Source organism: Zootoca vivipara, chromosome 3, assembly GCF_965207765.1.
Source record: "Zootoca vivipara chromosome 3, rZooViv2.hap1.1, whole genome shotgun sequence".
NCBI classification, from domain to species: domain Eukaryota; kingdom Metazoa; phylum Chordata; class Lepidosauria; order Squamata; family Lacertidae; genus Zootoca; species Zootoca vivipara.
The window spans coordinates 53,889,298-53,915,163 of record NC_142586.1 but is presented as its reverse complement, the minus strand read 5'-3'; the positions used below and the strand labels follow the sequence as shown (position 1 = coordinate 53,915,163).

The following is a 25,866-nucleotide window of genomic DNA, read 5'->3' as shown; positions in this document are numbered from 1 at the left end:
AGGCTGCAATACCATATGCTTGGTATTCATAGTAATAGGGAGAAAACTGAAGCAGTACTTTAGAGCTAGACTTCTTTTAATAAATTCTATATGTGCAACCAGTTCTTTTTCCTCCCCTCTAGGCTTTATCATTCATATATATATATATATATATATATATATATATATATATATATGAGAATCGTAGAGATAAAAAATTTAGAAGGTCAATTTTATGATGAAGCGCACAGACCTGGATATTCTAAATGGCACCCTAGACTAAAGCAGCTAATTGCTTTTTTCACAGCACAACTCTCTTAAGTGCTCACAATGCAAATGGGCTCATATGAGGGGGGGTGGGAATCCAAATGCATCTATCTTCTCTTTCCAAGCCTGCCAGGACTTATTTGAGATGAGTGATGCTACAAAAAATAGAAATCACCTGGAGCCTGTTAAAATTATAATCCAGGAAAGATGGGGGGGGGGAGGAAAACCCACAATTATGACAGTTTTAATCCATCTGCCTCTGTGCATCCACTCCAGTTCCAATCAGCTGCTATGGTCACAGGTGCATTATTCTGCGTCAGGAGATGAAAAATTCTCTACTGAACAAACATTCCAAATAGCAAGATACCACTGCATCTCAGCTTGCTTATCTCTACAGCTTTAGAGGCATTTATTTGTCAGTAAACAAAATAAATTAAGGTCATATATTGCCTTGTAGCACATCTCTAGTTCGGCATTATGTAGGGAACTTGCTGAATGATATCTAGGTTTGCTTCCAGGAGCCAATTTTGCATTATGCATCACATTTTAATAAAGGTAATGCAACAATGCAAGCCTGCAGTTTGTTAATTAACTTCTGGGGAAAGCATTAGTTCACAGTGAATAGCACAACACATCAATATACAAGCAGCACATTTCCCTGCCTGAAAAAGTGATTTTACCATTGCTAATAAAGCAATTTGCATTTTTAAACACACACACACACACATATTAATTTTACCTTACTTTATATTTCAAGTTTTGATTTGCCAAAGTGAGATATGTCATTTAATGTTATGTGGTAAAAATTATACAGATTGTAAATAAAGTATTTAAATTGTGCCTACATGTGTTTGCCATATTGAATAGTAGTAAGTGATTGAAACTGATAAAACTGCCTGATAATGAGAGCAGGGACAATTTATTTATTTTATTTATTAAACTTTACTTAGTTACCTATTCTTAACCAAAGTTATTCAAAGCAACTTAGAACAATAAACAAACAGACAAGTCATTCTTCACAAATACAAAGACTGGAGTCTCCATAATGATGTTATGTGAAATTGGACTGTAAATAACTTCAGACCAAACCAGACACTTTGCAGGGGGCAGAATAAAAAGGAACTTTAGGAATGGGTTTTGCTCAGAAAAAAACACACACCAGGAGATAAATGGTTAAGCATCACCTCTACCTGCTGGTCTATACTTCTCTCACACACATGGAGGTAATGAGTTTTTATTATGACTTTCCTCTTCCCTCCTTGTCCTCTTTACCTTGTGTGTCATAGATTGTAAGATTGTGAGCCTGTAGGTAGGGACTGCCTTGTTTTTTATTATGTAAGCCACTCTGGGAGCTTTTTGGCTGAAGAGCACGGCATAAATGCTCTAAATAAATAAATAATACATAAATATAAAGGTAAAGGGACCCCTGACCATTAGGTCCAGTTGCGGACGACTCTGGGGTTGTGGCACTCATCTTGCTCTATAGAAGAGAAGAAGAATTGGATTTGATATCCCACTTTATCACTACCCGAAGGAGTCTCAAAGCGGCTAACATTCTCCTTTCCCTTCTTCCCTCACAACAAACACTCTGTGAGGTGAGTGGGGCTGAGAGACTTCAGAGAAGTGTGACTAGCCCAAGGTCACCCAGCAGCTGCATATGGAGGAGCGGAGACGCAAACCCGGTTCCCCAGATTACGAGTCTACCGCTCTTAACCACTACACCACACTGGCTCTATAGGTCGAGGGAGCCAGCGTTTGTCCGCAGACAGCTTCCGGGTCATGTGGCCAGCATGACAAAGCTGCTTCTGGCGAACCAGAGCAGTGCATGGAAACGCTGTTTACCTTCCCATCAGAGCGGTACCTATTTATCTACTTGCACTTTGACATGCTTTTGAACTGCTAGGTTGGCAGGAGATGGGACCGAGCAATGGGAACTCACCCCGTCGCAGGGATTCGAACCGCTGACCTTCTGATTGGCAAGCTCTAGGCTCTGTGGTTTAACCCACAGCGCCACCCGTGTCCCTATACATAAATATAATGCTTCTTAAACCAGTGGTTCCCAACCTGTGTGGCCTGTGGATCTGTGCTGGGCTGTGGAGTCGTCCCAATGGGTCCATGAATAATGCTCATCCAGCCAGTGCTTGATTGGTTTCTTCCTTGCCCTCTTCTCTGTCCCAGCAGTATCTCCAGGAGTGCTGCCTTATCACCGAGGAGCTTTTGAATGCACAGGACTGCTGCTCATTGGCTTTGGCCTGTACCTTCCATACTTTCCTTTTTCTGTACTCGGTGTGAGGTGTACTTAGAAGAACCTGGCAGCTCGGTATTGGAAAACCCTTTTTTTGTGGAGCGTGATTTAATGGGGGCCATATCCACTGAACCCCTCTAGCAAAGTAGAACTTACCTGCAAGTAAACAGTCATAGGCCTGGGATGTAAAACCACTCCATGCTTTCTAATTCCAATTTATTTTTTCTGTGTGCCTGTATCTCATAATATTACTATTGTAATATTTTTTCTATTATGACAGAGACCCTAGAATAATGCATCTCAAATAAATTGTTAGCATCATCTGCTGATGTCTAATAGATTAACTCTTACTGATTTATTAGATCAAATAGATCAAAGTACTACTGCTTGCTTAATTGGTACAATTCGCATACAATTATTCTGCTTGTGATGAACTTACAACATTGGACTTTCCAGGGATTCATAATGTTGGTTTTGCGTGATTTGCCACAGCACATCTTTTGATCCCCGGTGGTGATTCCTAAATAAGTCTACTATTTTCCTGCTTATGTTTGCAGAACTTGGTAATTAATCCAGCGCATGTGTAACTGCGTTTACTTAGTGCAACATCATTCATCCTGGTATTCCCCTTTCTGCCCTGCTATTTGTTGTTGCTCACTCTAGAAGACTGGTTTCTCTCGTCCATCTTCTACTGTCTTGTCATGCTGGATACATTAGCTTCCTCATTAAGATGAAAAAGTTGCTCCATAGTGTGTCCTTTTAGTTAAACACAGCTTGTCACATGGTAGTAGTTCAATGCATGCCAGCAATGCCTTTGGTTTCAATAAGCATGGTTCAAATTTTTGATAGAGCTGCTTCTTAGCTCAAGTAGAAATTACAAAACTTTTGAAAGGGTGATTTCTCTGACTGTATAACCTGACTTCAAAAGTTCTTTTAAATCATCACAAGATACAGCTAAAAGTTGAAAATGCTTCTAACCCACCCCCAAAGGAAAACTCATCTTAATCCACTCCTACACCTGTTCTTATTATGCAACCACAAATGACATTGAGATCAAATGTGGGCTTTTGTTCTCAAGCATTCTGAACCTGGTGGTGGACCTTTTGATTAGCAAAGTGCCCAGGAAAGAACAGAACTTAAGTTGCAACTTTGTACTTCAATGATATTGATGGGTATAGTTTCACTAATCCTGGTAACTTCCTTCTACAACTGCAGTATATGGATTGAATAGACTAAAGTGCTGCTTTTCAGGTTACATTTATAGATACTGGATGACACCTGCATTCACTGGTTTACAGATAATGGAGTGAACTCTGTGCCTTTAAAATGTCATGTCAGGTTCAGCCTCAGGATTATTTCATTTCGTCATGATGTAAACATAGGAACAACTAGCTGGCTCTGCCACGCATTGCTGTGGCTCAGTCTGTTAAATGGAGACTCAGAGTCCCCCTTCAGACTCCCATCACCTTCAGAGTCACCCTGTTTTACGCGTGTTCTGTTTATGCAGGCGCATCCCTGTGACTCCCCCCACCCTGTGCCGATCCATTATGTATCCTGCCCCCTCCTCCCCCCACCCCGGCTTATCCCTGTGATTCCCCCACCCTGTCCTGACCCATGATGTATCACGGCCCCTCTTCCCCCTACCCGCGGCTCATCCCTGTGACTGGTCCCACTGTGTCCTGACCTATCCCATCCCCTCCTCCCGCCAACCCCCACCCAGGTGAGTCAGTATCTCCATTTGGCCTAGTCTGTAAAGGCTTCGGCCTAGTATGCAAACGGGAGCTGAGGTACTGTTGAGAGGGAAGGTTTTATAGGTGCAGTACCAGTGTAGCTGCCGCTAGAGGGTGCTGGTGTGCAACCTGGTTCTTTTCCCAGCATGCACTTTAGGATGAGTTGTGTGTTCTGGAACAGGGGTTTTTGGGGGTCTAACGTGGCCCAGGTGTGACATTTGTCTTTCTAAGATCCTTCAGACATTCGCATGGGACATTGTGTTCGAATTTGAACGCAATCGGTCAAGCAGTTTTGGAGAAAAGTGGAGACCTACCCACATGCCCCTTTTACATTTCTATATATATACATATAGATTGTGTTAAGCCAAAACACTTTTTCTTGTGAGAATAATTAATGTGTTGTCACAGACAACTGGAAAAGACAACCATGCCCACCTTTTCAGGAAATGATTATTCAAGGAATTCTGAAACATGAATTTTAAGAAAGCAAAAGGATTGCCAAAGAAGAATGGGAGTAGGAAATCTAAGATGTACTAAGCTTGTAGGCTCATAGGCTCTTGTAGCATTTAGGATTTATACTACCTAACAGCAAGTCTAGCATTTTGGTTTTAAATAAGAAAAATACATTCACATTGTGATGGTTCAATATAACAAATACTGTATGTATGCATTTCAGACTAGCATGATTCTAAAAATTCTGGAATAAGGGAAAAAAGATGGAATCATGTTGCCTCTTGATTTAGGACAGCTCTTTATCAAATATAAACACCCCAACTAAATACAACATTGATTCCTGAAAACTGAAGTTTGTAAACCTTTGGAGTCACTGAACTTTACCGGTAGCTGGCTGATCTATGATTTGTTACCACTTAGGTCCACTGCCAGCTTCTTTCTAATGGACATTAGGCTTTTTATCTTCTGAAAAACAGGGTAGTCTAACCAGCTAATACTGACAATATCAATTGGCTTTTAAGCTGTTCCACCCATATTTAAAAACAAAAAACAAAAACAAAATACCATCCTGTTTAAATCTTCAGAAGACTAAGTTATTTCCCAAAGCAGGCATGGAGGGCGCAGTTTATTAATCTTTGACGGACCACAAGCTATTGCATATATTGACAAGTGCTTTGTAGGTAGGAGCATTAAATGCTGTTAACCTACTCAAAGTCAAACAAAGACATTGAAAAAATGAACAGTGAAACATCTATTACATGTATTGTTAGAAGGACATTGAATTGGCATTTGTAGCCTGGGTCATACAATGTATAAAGCATTGGTGACCAACCAGTGAACTGAGGCAACATGTAGCCCTTGACCTAATTTCACACAGGGAGATGGGAAGCTTGGAGAGGGAAGGAGAGAAGGAGGGAAGGAAAGAGGGAAAATGGGAAATTTGAAATAGATGAAGGAGAAAGGAAAAGCCCTCGGGATGTGATGAGTCAGACCTCTGGGAAGAACATTCCCTTGCCCCCAGCATGCCAAGTAGAAAGAAGTGGGAGAGCAAGTGCAGAGTTAAAGAGAATGAGGTGGCAGGAGGAGACTGAAAAGAGGGGGTCCCTACCCACTTTTGGTTGCACTTCCTGCTGGCATGCAGGCCCCCCACCTTGAAGCATCTAGTGGAAATGATAAAAAAGAGAATAAAGATGCTGAACAGTGATGCCCTTTTTAAATTAATGCCTCCAATAGCACACAGCCCCAAACAAATTACCTCAGAGGGAATGTGGCTTTTGGCAAGAAAAAAAATTGTTTTCCCACTCTGGTATAGAGGATCCAAATGCCCCTTCAATTAGGAATTCACTGAATGGTTTTGAGCAGGTTCCATGACTTAGAATATGAGGTGGTTCTCCCCAGAGTAGGCACAAATTCCTTGTTTCCTTCCAATCCAGTTTTTGTATGTGAAGAACCTTGACAGTTTCCTGTCAATAAAGGATGCTTTCTACCCGATGAATTTGTGCTGCAAAAGTTGTTGCATGCCTGAAAACTTTGAGCTTTTCTGTGACAAAGCATTTGCAACACAGTGGCATTAAGGATTGTATTGTGGACTTGGACCAGAGTGAACTAGCTTCAAATTCTGATAAAATATTTTGAGTCACTTTCACACACAGTGTCGGAAAAGAATAAAGTGGACCCAATTTGTGCTGCCTTTTGGAGCAAATATACCACATGCAAATAAAAACAAGAACTGAGAGGATCTGGATGAGTGACAACAAGTTCTTGATCTGTGAAATGAAAATACAGTACCAGTGATAAAGAATTGTTCCCATAACTGTTGTTATAGCATAGTGGCATAACCTAATGAAAGGATATTACAAAAGCACCAGAAAAATGATTACTTATGAGTGCTCGGAAGGGTTAAATTGATGATCTGTACAGGACAATATTTATTGTGTCTGCCAATCATTTCCTCTTGTCTTTTTATGCCCTTCAGCCTTAAAAAAATCATTATTAAAATTTTACCTACAGCTTACTTAACTGATTTGTTCTCTCATCACATATATGCTACTTTCCTGGATTAAAAAAACACACAATCAATTCAGCACTACCGGAATATTGTTAAAAGATGCTTACATTCCACTATAATACACACACTGGCACATCTCCTCTTCTGAAAACATATGGCATTATGTGCATAAAGATCACTCTGGAGATTTACTGTAATTATGTCATGATGTGCTTATTGTTATGGATTCGACAGCCTTTCCTCCATTTCTACCTTCTTTGTTTGAGGACAGCTGCTCGCTTCAAGCTGCCTGCCACTGCCTCTTTCTAGCAGCAGAGGCAGAATGAAGGAATGCCTGCGTGAGAAGGCACAGTGAGTGACATGAGAAAAGGCAGGCTCCAATGCTACAGTGAGACCAGATGAAAATCTAGTAACTAGCTGATGATAGTTCACTGAAGCCTGCAGAACATTTTTTTAAAAAAAATAATTTTTTAAGACAGGTCCCGAGAGCCTATAACAAAAACGATGAAGGTTCTAATAGATGTTAGTCAAACCTACCCCATTTGTAGAAATGAGACATGACCCTCATGCAAAGCCATCAGCAATCCCATGAATTTACTGCCATCCTGCCATAACATTCAGGACCGTGCACTGCACTGATCAGCAACACACTGTGAGTTTATTCTCACCATCACCCATTGCAGTCATGGGTGTACCGCAACTCATGGTACTGTTTTATCCTTACATGGTTTCATGTGATGATTGCTCCTAGGTATCAGAGCAAATCACACCATGGGTCCCCCCCTTTCAGCAGCATATTCTGGTGGCTGTAAGGCACAGCTCTCTCTGTTATTAATTAAATAATTAATATTTATATCCTGCCTCCCCTCCCAAGGGCCTCAAGGTGGCCCTGGAACAGAACTGGGCCTACTAAACATCTTCCGAGACAATAATGCTCACTTACACAACAAAGAACTCATAACCCGCTTACTCTCAGCAACCAGAAACACCATAACCAGACACTGGAGAGACCTGTCAGGAGTAAACATGGATAGATGGTACCAAATAGTATGGGAAACAGCCCTACTAGAAAAATTAACTGATAAGCTGAACTGGAATGGGGACAAAGAGAAGAAGATGGCTTCACCCTGGTATGGCTACCCTTTATCACACACACAGCCCAACAAGACAATGACAAAAATCCACCAACAGCACACAAATCAATATGGCTATCTGGATCCAAACATCCACCCACCCCACTCACACACGAAACAAAGACCACCACAGCCAATCACAAATGAACAATCATACCCTAGGCCAACTCCAACATCTCTCACCACCAAAGGAACACAAGCGAACAGCAGAGAACCTGCACAAGCGACCCTGACAAAAAAACCCCCACATACATTAAGTAAAATAGAAACATCGTCACCTGACCCCACCCCCACCCATCTTTCCCCCATCTACCTCTTTTCCCTTTTTCTTCCCAGAAAGAGTGACTTTGCCTAAGGTCACCAGTGGCTTTGCTGCAGTATGGTTATTTGATCTTGGTCTCCCTGGTCTTCGTCTAGCACTCTAATCACTACATTCAGAAATGGCTAACCTGGTACAGCAGAGGGGCAAGACTAGCTTCCTGGCAGCAATGGAACTGCCACTTCCTGGGAGAGGGGGGGTTGAGGAAGCAGAAAGGGTGATATGGTGCAGTGCAAGGTGGTTTCTGTTGTTGTGCCCATAGTGTCCCCACTAGTGTCCATAGTGTCCCAACCCAGTAAGCTGCAGAAACTCTTATATTATAAAAAGCCCTGTGATCTCTGGATGAAGGGAGGTATAGAGATTTAATAATAACCCTGATGCTGGGAAGCTAGTGTTGCAGTTCCGTCGCCCCAGGCTAGCCACTTCTGAGTGCACTACTAAGTTATTATTTTTCTTACTTATCAGAGAGAGAGAAATCAAAATCATGTCCAAAGGGTGCGACATACTCTATGCCCCATAAAGTTTGCATCCCAAGTAGTGCAACTGGAAGGAAGATCATGCAAGGAGATATCCTCACCCACTGCTGCCTTTAGCTACATGTATCCCTGAAAAAGCTATCCGGATATTTGGGGGATATTTCTCTTTTGAGAAAAGGGGAGGCTGCTGGAGTAGAGGCAAGTTCTGCCTGTGAAGGTATTTCTGTACCATTTGGGGCAATTTCCTTTTCCCTCAGCAGCTTTCCTACCTAATCCTTCAGCATTGACCCCCCCTTGAAATATATATATATATATATATTTCAGGGGAACTAGATTGGGAAATCTATGAAAAAAGCATGAGCTTCCTTGCCCCTGTGCTACTTTTACTATCACACTGGCCCCCAGGTAGGGCTGAGAGACAGTGAAATGGCCCAAAGTTATCTAGTGAACTTCATGGCTGCGTTGGGATCTGAACCCTGGTCCAACACCCTCTCTTTTATACTATCCTGGTTCATTGTGCCTCTTTCTAATACACATATCTACAAAGGAGTGGCCCAAATTATTTGGTAAGAAGCCAAAAGGGAAAGCAAAGACTGTGCATCTTTTGTGGTTAATACTTCCACAATGTATTTGATTATGCTAGAGGCTCTAGCTTTGCAATTCTTATTCCCACTTACACTGCAGTCCTGAAACCACATACTCAGTCAGGAGCTGATTATTTACTCTCACCATTACCAAAACTACTTATTGTGGAATGCCTTTGGGACTGCTCCATAGTAAGTGGTTTTCTAATTGCATCTTCACTTCCACAATTTTTAATCTGTTAACGGCTATCCACAGAATCTGCACTTGGGCTTAATAAAGGCATATCTCAGAGAAAGTAATACGAGAACTATAATTATTTTTGCTCTCTACCATTCACTCTACCCCCAAACCTGCCTCTTTATAATACATGCAGCGTTTTCATTGATAAACATGCACGGGAAGGGACAGCTTTGCACATTACACCGGAAGTATGCAAAATTGATATCCTAGTAATTTGTGCACCCACATTTTGGGATGGGGAACTAGCACATCTCAATAAGTGTGATTTCACTATTCATATATTTTCCAAGAAGCACAAAAAGCAGGTGCACTTCCATAATAATAATAATAATTGTTATACTTTTCTTGAATTGTGTAAAGATGCCAGGTTCCTTCTCTGGTTGCTGGGGATAATGGGAAATACATGGGAGGCACTACTAAGTGAAGTGAGGCCCTCACTGAGTTTCTATAGGTGGGTGCAAGGCACCATTCTGTGCTTTCCAAAGGGCCCTTGCAATATAAATGCCCTCCTTCCTAATACAGCCAATCCATCATCATGAAAGTCATTTCGCAAGTACATTATAGTAATGATGAACTGCAAGATAAAATGATAACAGTCCAGGATTAGTCTCCCTGAGCCCAAGGCATGGAATTCATTGCGAAGCTGACAAAAGTGTTGAATTATTCCATATAGTTTCCATCAAACCCAATTTAAAATAAAAATTCTTTGTAAAAGATCAAGGGCAGGTTTTGTATATGAAATTCCCTTTAAAAAGGAAGGGCTTGTGGTGACTAGGTAAATCAGACCTGATAAACAATACATTAATGCAGCTAGGTAAAAAAGAAGCTTCTTTTTCAGTACTTCCACCCCTAATGAGGTGTTCCTTAATATTACTGTGAAGCAGACTCTCAGGAATATACCATGCTCTGAGGCAATGTCACAGCAGCTTAAAGCTGGTCACTTCTTTGCTAATAAGACATGACGGTGTTATTACATTATCAGTGGGGGGTGGCTCAAACCCTTCTTCCCTTCTACTAATTTCACTCGTTCGTGACTTAAGGAATGGTGTTTCTATGGCACCTATCTATATCAGTTAGAATCAATAGTTCTTCTTTTAACAAAATAATAATAATAAAAGAATTGTATTGACTAAGAGCTCCATCTTAATCAAATAAGGTTCTTTTTCTCCACCATGCCCAGTGAGCCCAAACTTGATTACAAAAGATCTTGGTTCATTTAACATGACAAATTATTGCCAGTCTGTTGATTCACAGAAAGCCTTGGTGGGTTCTCTCCAATACATTGTAAGAAAATTCTTCAAGATGAACGTTCACTTGTAAGCTGCAGATATGTAATATGTACATGTTCCTTATTAAAGTTGGCATGAAAGCCACTCATTTCAGCAGGATGTGAGCTAAGGATATACAGATAGCACCTGCTGTTTGAAAACCTCTTGCAGTGTTTGATTGACAGAAGTATAATGGAAATTTCTTCTAGCAAAAGAGAAATCTACAATTGTCACACCCACCCTGCCCCCCACTCTCACCATCTGGATGCTAAAGGTCTTTGGCTGTTCTGAGAAGTGTTAACAGAAAGTAACTATACTGACATTCATCATAAACTTGATTTTAAGTGGTTCAGGCACTGGAGCTGAAGTTCTGACAAATCTGACTCTTTTCTCATTTGCATACAGCAAAAGTCAGAGCAAAAGATAGAATGCAATGAAATGGGAGCAATACCTAGTCAAACAGGGTTGCAAAAACCAAACCAAACCTAGGCACTGTTCATAACTAAGAGCATGCCCTTGGTGGCTGGGACACTAAAGAGAGAAGGAAGCAGGTTTGTCTTCCAGCCAGCCATATGTGGCTGTCTTCACTTCTACTTTAGTGCCTAATCCCAACCAGGGATTGGAGGAAGGGTCCTAAAGTTAGGGACTAATAAATCTGAGCCTTGGAACTTTTTGTTTAGACCTGAGGGGAAAAAAGAACAGGATATCTCTCATTTTACTGGCAAGCTGCATTTGACTTCAGGACGCATTTCTTCCTCTTTCCCCACTAGTTCTAGAAAACTGAATTGGCTCCTTAGTTTGTGGGGGAAATTGTGCCCTTGAAACTGTAGCCATAGCTTTTTGTTCCGATCTGAACCAGTGCTCAGAAGTGTCAGCAGTGTTCAAAGTCCTAGAATCAAAGCGCTGGAAGGGATCTAGATCTACATAGGATACCACCACTACAAGGAAACACTGACCACTCTACCATTTAGCCTCTAACAAATTGATCCATATGACGATGCCCGTAACACCTGCCACAATCAGTAAACAGCTGTTTGTTAAAGTACATTCATTGTCACATTGCTTACCCTGTTTTATTCGGCTGATCTATCTTGCTGATCTTAGAGCTGCATAACCTGCATTTTGAAAACTACTTGATTTGACACTAGGATTCATAAAAACCACAATGTCTTCTAGAAATTTCTCTGCATGTGTGAACATAAGGTAATGATTCTGAATTGATAATCTGTGTGCTTCTGAAGATATTACTTGGATCCACTGCAGTCTGCCTTTGGGCCTGGTCATGGCACTGGTTAATGCCATGTAGCCTCACTGGACTACAATTCCCAGCACCATTAACACGCCACGCTTCCCAGAATTCTTGGGGCGAAGTCATGGGCTTCGAATGTGCCATAAACGCACCTTAAATGCACAGTGTGGGTACGTTTGAGTGACTTTTCAGGAGGAGAAGTACAGAAGGTGGTGAAAAAGTGTCTCCTCAGCACATAAGCTAAGCAACCCATCCTGCTGCAACACTTGCATTCAACCAGCAGCATCCCAATGGCTGACCTCTTTGCAGCTCCAATCAGCTGCTGCTTTTTGTTTGAAGACAGTCCTTCTAGTTATGGTAATGTCACCACAATAAGATTTTGCTTGGTGGTAATATTCAAAGGCAAACAAAGGTAATTCAGAATAAGGACAAAAAGGGCCCTGAGGCTGCAGATGCTTGATCCTTTTACTGTAACAATCTGATTTTTTTGCAGGACTTTGGAGAAACATATCAGGCCTCCTTTGCACACCGAAACTACAAGGTCCCAAATACTCATCTCAGCCCTAAAATTAATTATGCTGTCCTGAAAGGCAAGCACTTACTGGAAAGCTCTAGAACAGCTAACTTGATTACGGGATTTGTTTTTTAAACAGAAAGTAATGGTACCATGATAATTCTTGCAGTGTATTACGTTAGTTTCAGTGCAAGCAAAGAGAAATTGTGGTCAATACATAGCATGTTATATAGGAAGGCACTCAGCAGGATCAATATGGAAATGGCCAGCCTTTATATAAATTATTGTAGCTGGTTGTATTTAAGTTGTTAGTGATGATGTATTTACAGTATATGAATAAAGGACTTTTTCTCATTTTTTTTCTGTTACAGTACTGTTGAATTATGCTTAGTAGCATATGTAGCACATTTATTTACATTTGCATTTAGAGAAGAGAGAGCACCTGAAGGGCAGCTGATAATTTTTTTTCTTTGGTTCAATTAGTGCCACTTAGGACTGTTGATCGCAAATAGAATCATAGAACTGGACGGGACCACATGGGTCCAACCTTCTCCATTGCAGGAATTCCAACCCCCCAAACATGGGGCTCGAACTCACGACCCTGAGATTAAAAGTCGCATGCTCTACTGACTGAATTATCTTTTGCTTATTTTATCCCCTGTAGGGAGTGTGTGTACACACTGGATGCCTAGTATGACAGAGACCTGTAGCACAAAAAGGGAGTCAGTGGAGTTCAGAACACAAATTACACATAAGATCCATCTGTCACAGCTACGGGTGGATCAGGAATTTGGTTTGGTTTGCATTTTCATGTGAAGCTACCTTGTTCACGCTCCCTAAAACAATACATGAACAGAAATGCAGCCATCCTTCAAAATCCACATTCTTTGAATTTTGTGATGAACTTCTCAAACCAAACAATGTGTACAAAAATACACATATTAGGACGAGGTTTCCCATGGGTGCCAGTGTGCCCAGGAGAACCTACTATGGCACCCGTGAAAGGTCTCAATAAATATCCCCTCCAAAATTCACAGTGACCCAGGTGGCGCTGTGGTTAAACCACTGAGCCTAGGGCTTGCTGATCAGAAGGTCGGCGGTTCAAATCCCTGTGACGGGGTGAGCTCCCATTGCTTGGTCCCAGCTCCTGCCAACCTAGCAGTTCGAAAGCACGTCAAAATGCATGTAGATAAATAGGAACCGCTACAGCGGGAAGGTAAACGGCGTTTCCATGTGCTGCTCTGGTTTGCCAGAAGCGGCTTAGTCATGCTGGCCACATGACCTGGAAGCTATACGCCGGCTCCCTCGGCCAATAATGCGAGATGAGCGCGCAACCCCAGAGTCGGTCACGACTGGACCTAATGGTCAGGGGTCCCTTTACCTTTACCTTAGGACGAGGTTTCCCATGGGTGCCAGTGTGCCCAGGAGAACCTACTATGGCACCCGTGAAAGGTCTCAATAAATATCCCCTCCAAAATTCACAGTGCACGAGAGAATGTTCGCTCTTCCTGCTCAGTTCCTATTTGCAGTGGCCCAGTGTTTCCTACATGAAACACACACCTTTATAAATGCCCACATTTTATTGGATGACAGAACTGGACACCAAGAACTGAATAGAGGTGCAAAGAGGTTTTCAATTGTGAGCAACCATGGTGGTGGCTGATATAAGTGCCCCCCCCCCCCGGGTGATGTTGGGATGGGGTTGGTGAGGGGCATATCTGCTCTGTTTTGTGGTCCTGTTTCCTTTTCTGCCCTTTTAGATCTGGCAGCCACTTTGTGTTATGCCATGTCTCCAAGGCAGCCATGTGGCAAACTAAAATCAAGACGAGACCAATGAGAGAAACTGGAATTGACAGATCTATCCAGCCACTGGGCCCTTTGCAGTTTTCATTCACCTTCATCCCTTTAGTCTGGTAGAACTGAACGGTAAACTGGAAATAATTCCCATAAAAATGATTTTTGTTTTCCTACAAAAGCATAATGTTGAAACATATACAAAATATAGAAACACACACACACACACACTGTAAGCTGCCCTGTGATCCTCGGATGAATGGCAGTATTATTATTATTATTATTATTATTATTATTATTATTATTATTACTATTTCTGTGTAAAAATCCGTTTGTAGGTGTGATTTTCTTCTTACTAGAGTCAATGATAAATCTCTGATTTATAATGACAATAGATTGTGCTTTGCAAATATTAGGTGGCTTGTCTTATTTTAACATAAAATAAATCACTTGGAGCAAAGGATTCAAAATTATATATGTTTGTGACCTATTCCCATCTGCCATATATTTGTATAATCCACCCAGCCAAAACACTACCGTTGCAGTGTACGAGAGTGGTAACCCAACAATGGATGAAAATTGCTGCTGCTTGGTCCAGAAATTATTGATAAGAATGTGAAAAAATGGCACAAATCACACTACAGGCAAACAAACACGAACAAAGTGAGTAAATGTTTTAATCCTCTACTTGCTCATCCTACAACTGCTGCATGCCATTGTAAGGATATAGATAGTAGTGTTAGGGGGGGGGATTCAATTTGGTTTGCATTTGCCAACAAACCTACCTAATTTGCAGTTTAAGAAACAATATGCAAACCAAAACACAGGCATTCTTTAAAATGCACACTTCAAAAGGAAAGATGTCTGCAAACATGACATGAAGGCTGGCAACATCAACTGCTTGCAGATGACCATAGTGCCTGGAGACAGACAGGTCATGAACCCATAACAGTGACCAAAGGAGGAATGACCACTGGGAGGGGCACAGAGAGCAGAAACGCCTTGGTGTATCTGCAGCACCACAACCGGATGCCTTCATCAGCCCCAGCTGCAACAAAACATGTCTCTCCTGCATCAAGTCTCTACAGTCACAGCAGGCTCTGTAACCATCTAACCGCTTGACTTCACCTCCCAAAGACACACTCCTTCATTGTCTCCCAAGACAGGTAGATGCTAACAAGAAAATGTCATACAATGATTGTTTTTAAAATATTTCTTTTTGCTTTGTCTACATTTTATAAGGCTATTGTTCAAGAATTGAAATGTGTAGTGAATATAGCTCAACTAAGATTATTTTATTTTGATGGAATTATATTTGTTAACTCGAGGGATTTGAAAATGAAATGGTGACTTTGAAACAGGCGGGCAAAATCAATAGCCATTAAGTGAATGAGGACATTTTAATGTATAGAGCAACATGAGTTAATACACTTTTATCACCAAACCAGCTCATACCTCAGACATTTGTTTTGGTCAAACAGAGGAGCCAAAGAAAGAAAGAAGAATCCATCATTTTGAACCAAGTGAAGTATACCACAAAGCCGAGAATGATTTGTGGTCATTCTAAACCAAAGTACCAGTAACTGGGGGAAATTTGGTATGTTAGAACTGAAGGACATATATGTGGATTACTTTATTTAGGTACCTCCTATCTGCAGAAACGGAGATGATAGAAACACTAGATGTAAATAAAAAAGACTGCAGGAAATCTTTCCAACACACTATGTTGACTGATTCTACTTGGTTCACATAGAAATAGCAAGGCAGAGACAAGCTCCTCATCGGATTCCAGTGTAACCCCTCCCTCAGTTGCTATTTGCTATCATTGTTGGGCACACAACTGCTACACCATCCATGCTACATTATATACACATTTACTAGGCACCAAGTCCATGAGCTCAAGTAAAACTGAATAAACCAACATAGGGTTGCACACAAAGCTTGGCAGGAGAGAGCTTCTCACATACTTGGTAGGTGTCAATTAACTGTCTAGTGGGTTGCATTAATTTTGGTGATACAGTAATTTTGTAGTAATACACAAATGTTGTGTGGAATGTGTACATGGCACCCTCAGGCTTGCATTACAGACCTATAGTTTACAGTTATTCTGAAGTACACTGCTTAACTTTTCACCCTCTATTAATATTAGAATGTAGTGCCTGGAGACAGGAAGTAAGGCTGTGCATCTATAGCAGTGAGCAGAGGACAAATGACCGCTGGGAGGAGCAACGCCTTGGTGCATCCGCAGCAGCACAACCAGATGCCTTCATCTGCCCCAGCTGCAACAAAACATGTCTTTCCCATATTGGTCTCTATAGCCACAGCAGTTACTGTAACTTTCCATCAATTTTATGTCACCTATAAAGGCACACTCCACCATTGTCTCCTGAGACAGTTGGATGCCAACTAACCGGTAATCCTTTAAGAATGTGATTCATGCTGAAAACAGATGCTTAAAACTTAATGATTGCTTAAACCATGCCTATCTAGCTATATAGTTACATTGTACTCTGTTGGGATATACTACACAAAAGGGTGCTGAAAGAGGAGATAATTGGATACTTACTGCAAGAAAGATCTGTAGGGAACTGTGAGCCACTTCTATATATTGGTATTCAAGAACACAACCTGAGACAGTGATGTAGCGATGGTCCTCCGGTGCCCAGTCTGGGGCTGGGGTCACAGATGTCACTGTGCAGCCTGGCCCATTCTCCATCCACCAAGAACGGTGCATTGAGATATTGAAGGTCAGTATAAGATCTGTTTCCTGTCAAAAGGATAAAAAAGTAGTAGGATTATGGACCAAGGTTCAATTTTCTCTTATCATTAGAAAGAACAGACATCTAGAGCCATTAAGAATAAGCATGAGAGCTGAATGAAGCATGGGGCTGAAAGTCTCATTCACTCATGACACTCAAATAAAAATTGAATCTGAATTTGGAATTTGAATCATCTCCATTCTATTTATGTTCCAAAGAGGATGGCACATTTATAAATGTGTCCACTGGCAGGTGTACCTCTGGAAATTACAAGTGGGGAGAGTGCTGTCGTGCTCATGTCCTGCTTGTAGGCACCTCATAGGCATCTCTTTGGCCACTGTGAGAACATGAAGCTGGACTAGGTGCGTTTTTGGCCTGATCCAACAGGGTTCTTCTTATAGCCTTAAAATGTATGTATAATACATGTGACATTGTAACCACACCAAGCTCTTGCCTTTCCCCCTTCTGCTTCCATAAAAATGTTTATACACAGCTCCGTTTTATTATTTTCCTAACTCTTCACTAGGCAACACTTATTGCCGAAAGCTATTTCCCAAGGCACCGTGGCTGTCTCATGTATTTTCAGTGAAAACAAAGTCTGCCACCAGCTGGCACATTCAGTAGAAAGGAATATCCAGAGAAATAGAACCGGCACATGTGCTCAGTCATGCAGAGGAAAGGCAAAGCTTCACGTCACAAATGCCCTCTCTGAACCCAATCAATCCCACATATTATGCAGACAATCCCACTATTTTTATCATTAACATTTTGCAAATTAAGTTAAGGTTTTTTGGGGAGAAGGGAAGCATTGATCAAGGGCACTTCAATGCAGCAGAAGGCGGCATCTCCGCTGCTGCCCTTCACAGCCCCAAGAGATCAGTGCTGTCTCCTCAGATTCCACTGATCACTGAAACCAGCTTTCACTTCTTGCAACACCCAACAAGCAATTGATGCTGTCAATTCTAACAGTGCAGATCGCTTTTAGGTAGTACAAGTAATGCTGAGGGCACAGCTTAGGCTCAACTTATTAGCAACTAAAGAAAACAACTGGTACTAAAGCACAAAAACCAGTGGATTAATTTATTATTTTTCACATCTATTATTTTGGAGCATCAAAATTTAAGATGAAACACCACTATTACAACTGTGCTGTGTATACCACTGTTGTACACACTATTAATATAGGTCTTGCTTAAAACACGGCTGAGCATACCACAGGCTGAATGAATTTTTAGTGGACTCTAAAAATGTCTGCAATAATAGCAAGGGACCTCTCCCACCCTGCCTTGAGTAGTTGCCGTATGTTTTCTGTTCAACATCTGTGTTTCAAAGACTGCCAGAGAAACAGCTGCCTTGAAGCTGTAGAACTTAACAGGAAGTGTTGATACACATTTGGCATGTCAATATTGTATTCTTACTAGCATTCATGTTGAGGATGAATTTATAATCCCAGTTGCTTCCTCTTCAGGACACAGAGCTACATCTGTGCAAGTTTTATTTATTGCCTATGAATACCGTCAATCTTTTGTAAATCCTGATGATATTTGAAAGCCCTGCTAATGAAAATGAGTGTATTAAAGTAGATTTAGCATTCTGTCCAAGTGAGAAGCAGGAGTGGGGGGGCGTGATGTAAAAAAAAAAAGTGTCTTGCTTGGCATTCTTAAGGTGACAAAAGATGATTCTAAATGAGTTAGGTATGGGTTTATTCCAATGGAAAGGCACAGGTTAGATTCTTAGAAACATGGTTTGCTTAGACAACTTCACAAGTGGCCTGCCTGTGAGAATGTAACATAATTTTTTTAAAGAAAGAATTTATCTAGGCATGCCTCCTCTCATGAATTCTAGCTTAGAAACTAATTTTAAACACCTGTGATCTGATTCCCCACCCACCCTCTGGAAGTTAAGGTAAAGGTAAAAATCTGTCAGTTTTGGTTTCTCTCAGTTTCCGGTCTCTGGTTATGTTTTCCACATTTCCTCATTAGTTTGTGATTTTTAAAAAAGTCTTCAGGAAAATGAACCAGCATTTTAGTGTAAATTTATCTTAGTAGCCACATTTTGTCTGCATTTTTTGCCTACTACACAAGTTTCGCTAATCAATTTCCCCACATATAATGTGTTATTGTATGCTATTTTCACGAACAAATGCATGTACACTTTACCCAAGGATATGATTCTTAAAAATAAGTTACTTGGCTGGAGAAGTGCTTTGCAACAGCTGGAAAAGTGTGCCTTTCAATGGTTCATGTGTTGTTTTGGAAGGTTCAAATTAGGTAGGCTAGCCTTTCAGTGCAATCTGAACTGACTTTCTTCCCCAGCCCAGTTGGAAAGCAATCCATATAGAAATAGTGCCCTTGGTTTTCTGTAAGATATACTGGTGGAGCAGCATAGGATGTTTGCCAATCATCCTGTTGAAAAACCATCCTGCAGAGATGACTGCTGATTACACACACACACACCTCAGGCTCAAACAAAGTCACAACCAAGAAGAACCACGTATTAGATGAGACAAGTTCATGTCTGATGAACAGTTGATGTTGGAACAGTTGAGACTAGATAGTAATATAATAATAATAATAATAATAATAATAATAATAATAATAATTTATTTATACCCTGCCCATCTGGATTTTCCCAGCCACTCTGGACGGCTTCCAACAGAAGTACCAGTATTAAAATACAATAATTTAGTAACTCTTCAGAAATCTTTGATTCTGTCAATAGGCAAGTGGGTAAGTTGATCCAGTAAACACTATATTTCCCTCACACTAGAAGTCCCTCACCAAAACAATTCGTCCCTGCCCTTAGTGATTCCAACTTGTATCAAACACAAAAATCCATGTCTAGTAGAGCTGAACTGAACTGTTTGCCAAGTTTCAAGATGGAATTTGCTTAGTCAATGATGGGAAGTAGTTTTGAACAGCTAAGCAAATATTAAGAAAATGGAACTGTTTCTCTGATTCTTGTAAGAGTCATTCAGAAAGGACTGGGGGAAAGCCACAAAAGCTTATTTGTAAAGCTCCAAGTACTGTGCTGTTTCTAATTTTGCCCACAATTCAGGAAAGCTTGTGGATCTTTGGAGTAAGGAAACTGTACAATTCCTGAGTATGTCTGGCCAAACCTGATGAACTTCCCTGACCTAAATGAATACACCCTTTATATTGATTGTGAAATTGTTGATAGGACTGGGGGCAGCGGCTATTCAGCATGTATGCTGGGGAGAGAAGGCGATACAGGGAGTATAAAAAAGGTTTTTGCTTAAGTTCCTTAGAACTGTGCTTCCTTAGACTTGGTCTGCCAGCCTAAGAGATTGTACAACTTCCCTGTGAGCTAGTTCAAGAACAGCAGAATTCTTAAAAACCGTAATGAGGAGTTTTTGTACATTTTCTTCCAGTATCCACAAATTAAATAAAAACTAGATTTAATTTCTGAGAACTGCTGAAAACACCCTGGAAAACGGATGTGCTTTTCAACAATAAAAGCAAACGTGAAACTAAGAAAACTATATAAACTCAGCTCTAATTTTCTGCCATGATATGTCATCTCATTTTGCTCTACATGCCACAATAAATTTAACAACGTGAATTCCACTCTTTCATTCAAGACTAGATTAACCATTGGCAATTGAATACTAGCTGAGCCCGACTAGGGCATGACTTGACATGTTGCTATGAGGAACATCTCTTAGTGGAGAGAATATCTCCTGATATGTTGCATTGAACTCCCTTAAAATCTCTAGCAGCATGGAACATGGCACCTGGTCCCTTATCCTATGAAAGGAGAACAGCTTTCATACTCTACTTAAAATGAAAATGTAAAATGCCAGTTAACTGCCTAGCATTTGGAAGTGCACCATCACATTTCCTACATTAAAACATAGGGGTGGGGGGCATTTTTCAACATGAGGGCTGCATTTCTTTCTAGGCAACCTTCTGAAGCCAGTATCCCAGGACCAGAAGCAACAAGTGTTATTGTCACCTATTGCCATGAACTTGCAAAACAATGGAGAGGAGGAAGAGGATCCAGGTGAGGGCTATAGCTGGGAATGGAGGGCAAGCAGGGAATGGGGAAGGAAGTGCTCACGGGGTGACAGAGGATGACAAGGCAGTGGGGGTCAGTGCACAGGATCTAGAGCCGCAGGACCCAGAACCAGAGAGGCCCCTGTCCCCACAAACACAGCGGGCTCTGAGGCATAGGGATCAGCAGGAGGCTGAGGCAAGGCAAGGGCCCACAGCCCAGCTCCCTAGCTAGCCAGGTGGGGTTCGCTAGCTCTGGGAGGATTTGTGTGATTCCTCAGCTGGAGTAGACTTGGAACAGGTGAGGGTCAAACCCAGATGCTGCAATCAGCATGCAAAGTACAGAAATGAAGCAGAGCTGAAGCGCTGCTCTTCTCACCTGCCCATGTTGATGGACCTTGACTTGGATGTTCCTGTACCTCCACAGAACTGTGCTTTGGGTTTGACTCTGGATTGTATCTTGACTGTTGGACTTCAGACCTGGCTTCTTGGGTTGACCCTGGACTGTGTCTTTGGACTTTGCTTGTGTGGATTGAACCTCAGACTTTGGACTTGGCATACTGACTAGCTGCCAGCTAGGCCAGGGGTCCAGGACACCTTTGTGCAGTAGGCTTGTTTATATTATTAGTATTAGTATTATTAAATCAGCTCCTATGAAACATCTCAAAGTGATTTCAAAATACTATAAAGCAGCAAGCAAAAAGTATTTTATAGCCCAGTAATAACACTCAAGGAGTGTTCAAAGCAGGGCCAGTGCGGGGATCCAAGTGTCTGCTAGAGGGGAGTGGCAGGACACAGCTCTTGCCACTGCACATATCTTTAGAAATAGACACAAGAAAGTGGTTGTTCTTTATAGCTAGGGGAAAAGTGATGTGCCCTAAAATACAGTTCAATATAAGGTTCACCCACAGCCTGTTTAATCCAACTCAGGTACGAATCTCTGATTTGGTGCACTTTTAAAGGCCTTAGTTTTGTTATAAGCAATGTGGTTAGCCAACAGAAGAGTGGAGAAGGATAAAATACAAATAAATCTACAGTTAGCTGTTAAGTGAATATAAAATAAAAAAGTGTGTGCAGTGGTTGCTTGGCTCCCTGCACTTGACATTTGCTTCAGTTAATATGTGAAATATCTTAACAACAGCCATGATGGCAAATTGCTTTGTGGCAAGGCTCCATTTCATCAATATTTTATAAAGAGTTAATAAATAATTGAAAGAGGTTACAACTGTATTAAAGATAAAAATGTGCACTATAGAATACTCAAGCATGTGAGTTCTCCAACTCTGACTTAAAGCGCATTCTGGGTGGGCAAGAAGCAAGTGTACAAAAAAGAAGAGTCCTAGGAAACCTCCATAAAAATAGGTTGGTGGCATCATTGGCCACTGAAACAGCCACTATGGCAAGAGGCCAGGGAGAAAACCAGTGCAGGAATATAGCCCATGGTGAGAACAGTGGGGCTTCAGCACATTATTTTCATCTTCTTTAAAGGTTGAAACTACATTAATCTAAAGGAGAGGGATTGTATGCTTCACAGTGAGTCACAGCATATACCTTTCTAGGAAAATCTTACCAGCTTCAGAATGGCAGTCAGGTGAAACAAAGTCATTACATGCTGGACATGACTGAGAGCGAACTTTGCAAGCACAAGATTCAAATTTTGTATTTACTGATGTATAAACGGAGAGATTCTAGGCATTGCCTGCCCAGCAGTCAAGTCTTGAAGACATTTATTCTTAGTTGATGCGATAAAGCTGATCTGCAAATACTCTCTCAAGGCACTCACTTCAATTATTAACACACAATTTATTAGTTATAAATGCCTTAGAGCTGAGCTTTTTTGCACTGAGAGAAGAGGGACTTGACTCCTGACTTCTGGTTTCAAAACTGCATGTACCTTGACATTCTTTGTGCCGAGACATGTTGGCAAGTATTTGATCTCTCCTTTCATACAGTTGTGTCATTTCTATTGAAACTGAACCAGCACCCCAACATATTGCAGAGTAGCAAGGATTTGCTTCATGGGACTGGAAGGGATTTCTTGATCTGGTTCCTGCTTTCAATTACTGTGGGGCTGAAGAGGGGGGGGGGGCTTCACACTGCCATTGCCACCCTCAACCTGCTTTAGGGCTGCAGGTTATTAAGAGTGTAGCAGGAGGCACTTTGATCCAGACAGCCTCCCTCAGCTCCAGCCTCCTGCTTAAAAGACAGAGGCTGCTGCTACTTTGGTCCCAAAGGAGGTCAGATTTTCCCTTCCTTTAGGTCTTCAGAGTTGAGCAATGAAACCTGTAAGAGCAGAGCCTCAGTTTATTTGAGGTGGGTGCTCCACTTGATGCTTTCTCTTCATGCTCCCACCCCCTCTGAACCACCTGAATGCCTATGGCCAGCTCTGTCTCCACTGTAACCACTTTAAGCCAGAATGGCATGGCACTACGAGTTGTTGTGGGGGTCTCCTATCTGGATAGGTGGAGTTTTAGGTAGAAATAATTGGCATTCCTAAATACTGTGCATTTTGCATAAAGTAGTAAACAATTAAGTGGATTTTTTTTAAAAAGATGCAGAAACTTTGCAAGCCCATCTACCCGAAAAACCCTGGATCTGTGATTCTTCCTATCCTCTGGGCATTGTCCAAACAGTCTGGAGAAATATTGCATTTACTGTAGAAAATAAAAGGTCAATGGAGGCTTAAAAACGCAGCACCAAAAAGCTAACATTACGAACATGTCACAATCATCCTCTGTGCTGCTGCTGAAGAATGGCAAAAGCCACCTAAATATTTATGGCCATTTAAGAAAATAATAATAATCTTGAGCTTCCACCTGAATGTGATAAATTCAAGGGCAGAGACAAAGAATGTAACTATTTAAATTTTAATGTGTCATTAAAATTAAAAAGACACATTCAAATGTGCCACATTTCCAAGCACAGGTCTGGATGCTGTATATTTTCATTTGTGCGATTGCACATTCAGAAAAGCAGATGTTTGGATAAACATTTTTGTTACAGGGTACGGTATTGTTGAACCCACATAACTGGCCTTGATCCACAAATCCTCATTTGTGTATAGCCTGCTGACAGCTCTCTTAAATCTCTTAAAAGTTAAGGCAGAAACACCTAGGATCTTTTTAAGAACATGAGAAGTATATTGGTGAATAGATCAAGGCCCACCTAATATTTTAGTATGCTTTGCATGTATACCAGCAGGCAGTAGGGGCTCCACCAGGGGACCACAATTTATGTGCTATTCACCTCTTCTCCTACACAACTGAAATCTAATCATCACTGTATGATATAAACTCTAGCTCTGTTGAAGGTCCATTAATTTAAACCATTCTGAACACATGACTCTGAGATTGAGGTCTTTCAAGGTTACAAACCCTTTGTTCAATCCAGTGATAAGTCTTATCAATGACTACTAGCCATGATGGAAGTTATGCTGTCTCCAGGGTCAAAGGGAGTATGCTTCTGAAGGCCAGTTGCTGGAAACCACAGGAAATGACAGTGCTCTTGTGCTCAGAAGAGTTCCAACAGGCACCTGGTTGGCCACTGTTGGAACAGGATGCTGGACTAGATGGGCTATCAGCCTGGTTAACAGGCTGTATGTTCTTATGATTTATTACTGACACAGATGGCCAAGTTTCAAATGTGTGGCCCTATGAATCATAGAGTTGGAAGAGACCATAAGGGCAATCCAGTCCAACCCCCTGCCAAACAGGAAACACCATCAAAGCATTCCTGACATGTGGCCGTCAAGCCTCCGCTTAAAGACCTCCAAAAAAGGAGACTCCACCACACTCCTTGGCAGCAAATTCCACTGCCGAACAGCTCTTACTGTCAGGAAGTTCTTCCTAATGTTTAGGTGGAATCTTCTTTCTTGTAGTTTGAATCCATTGCTCCATGTCTGCTTCTCTGGAGCAGCAGAAAACAACCTTTCTCCCTCCTCTATATGACATCCTTTTATATATTTGAACATGGCTATCATATCACCCTTTAACCTTCTCTTCTCCAGGCTAAACATACCCAGCTCCCTAAGCATCATTTCCAGGCCTTTGACCATTTTGGTTGCCCTCCTCTGGACACGTTCCAGCTTTTCAGTATCCTTCTTGAACTGTGGTGCCCAGAACTGGACACAGTACTCCAGGTGAGGTCTGACCAGAGGAGAATACAGTGGTACTATTACTTCCCTTGATCTAGATGCTATACTCCTATTATATTATTATATTATATTATATATTATATAAAGGTCAGGGGTACCTTTACCTTTACATATTACTTGGCTGGAGAACTGCATTGCAAAAGTTCATATTTTGAATGTATTTCTGTTCATGCACTGCTTTGAAAAGTGCCAGTTAAATAAGATCACTTTTAAATGCAAACTGAATTGAAGTTCTCCCCCCATCCCTAGGAAAGGGAGGTCAATGAACTTTGCTTCTCTCCTCTCTATCCATGTAACATAACATCCAGAAACAAGTATGCAAAGGCATCTTTATAGGTCACACAGCTTGTGGAACCAGTTTTGGAAGTCCTCTCGTCTTCCTTGCTATGGCGGCCCAACAGCCTCCTTCTACACAGCTTCTCCCCACTAAATGGCATACCCCATGGCGCAGAAAGGGCTTCCATTATCTTTACAATGAACCTTCTAAAGCAGCATTTTTTGCATCCCAGTTTTTTAATCAACTGAGTCCATGAAAGAAAAAGCTGTTCAGCCACCAGCCCTCACTCCCCAAAGTCCTTCCAGATAGATACCTTTCAGCACTAAAAGCAATGAACTTTAATAAGAATGACTTCCTGGAGAGGCAGCTAGAAACCAAACTCCCTATTTCTGAAGGCTGAATCG

General features: G+C 41.4%; 1 protein-coding gene across 1 annotated transcript in view; it reads right to left on the bottom strand.

Annotated features, from left to right (window-relative positions):
* NKAIN2 (sodium/potassium transporting ATPase interacting 2) overlaps positions 1-25,866 on the bottom strand; it is a 479,483-nt gene that overhangs the window by 80,771 nt on the left and 372,846 nt on the right. The window contains exon 4 of the mRNA XM_035109229.3: positions 16,827-17,027. Within this exon, the coding sequence (XP_034965120.1) occupies positions 16,827-17,027 (201 nt within the window). The remainder of the gene's footprint in view (positions 1-16,826; positions 17,028-25,866) is intronic.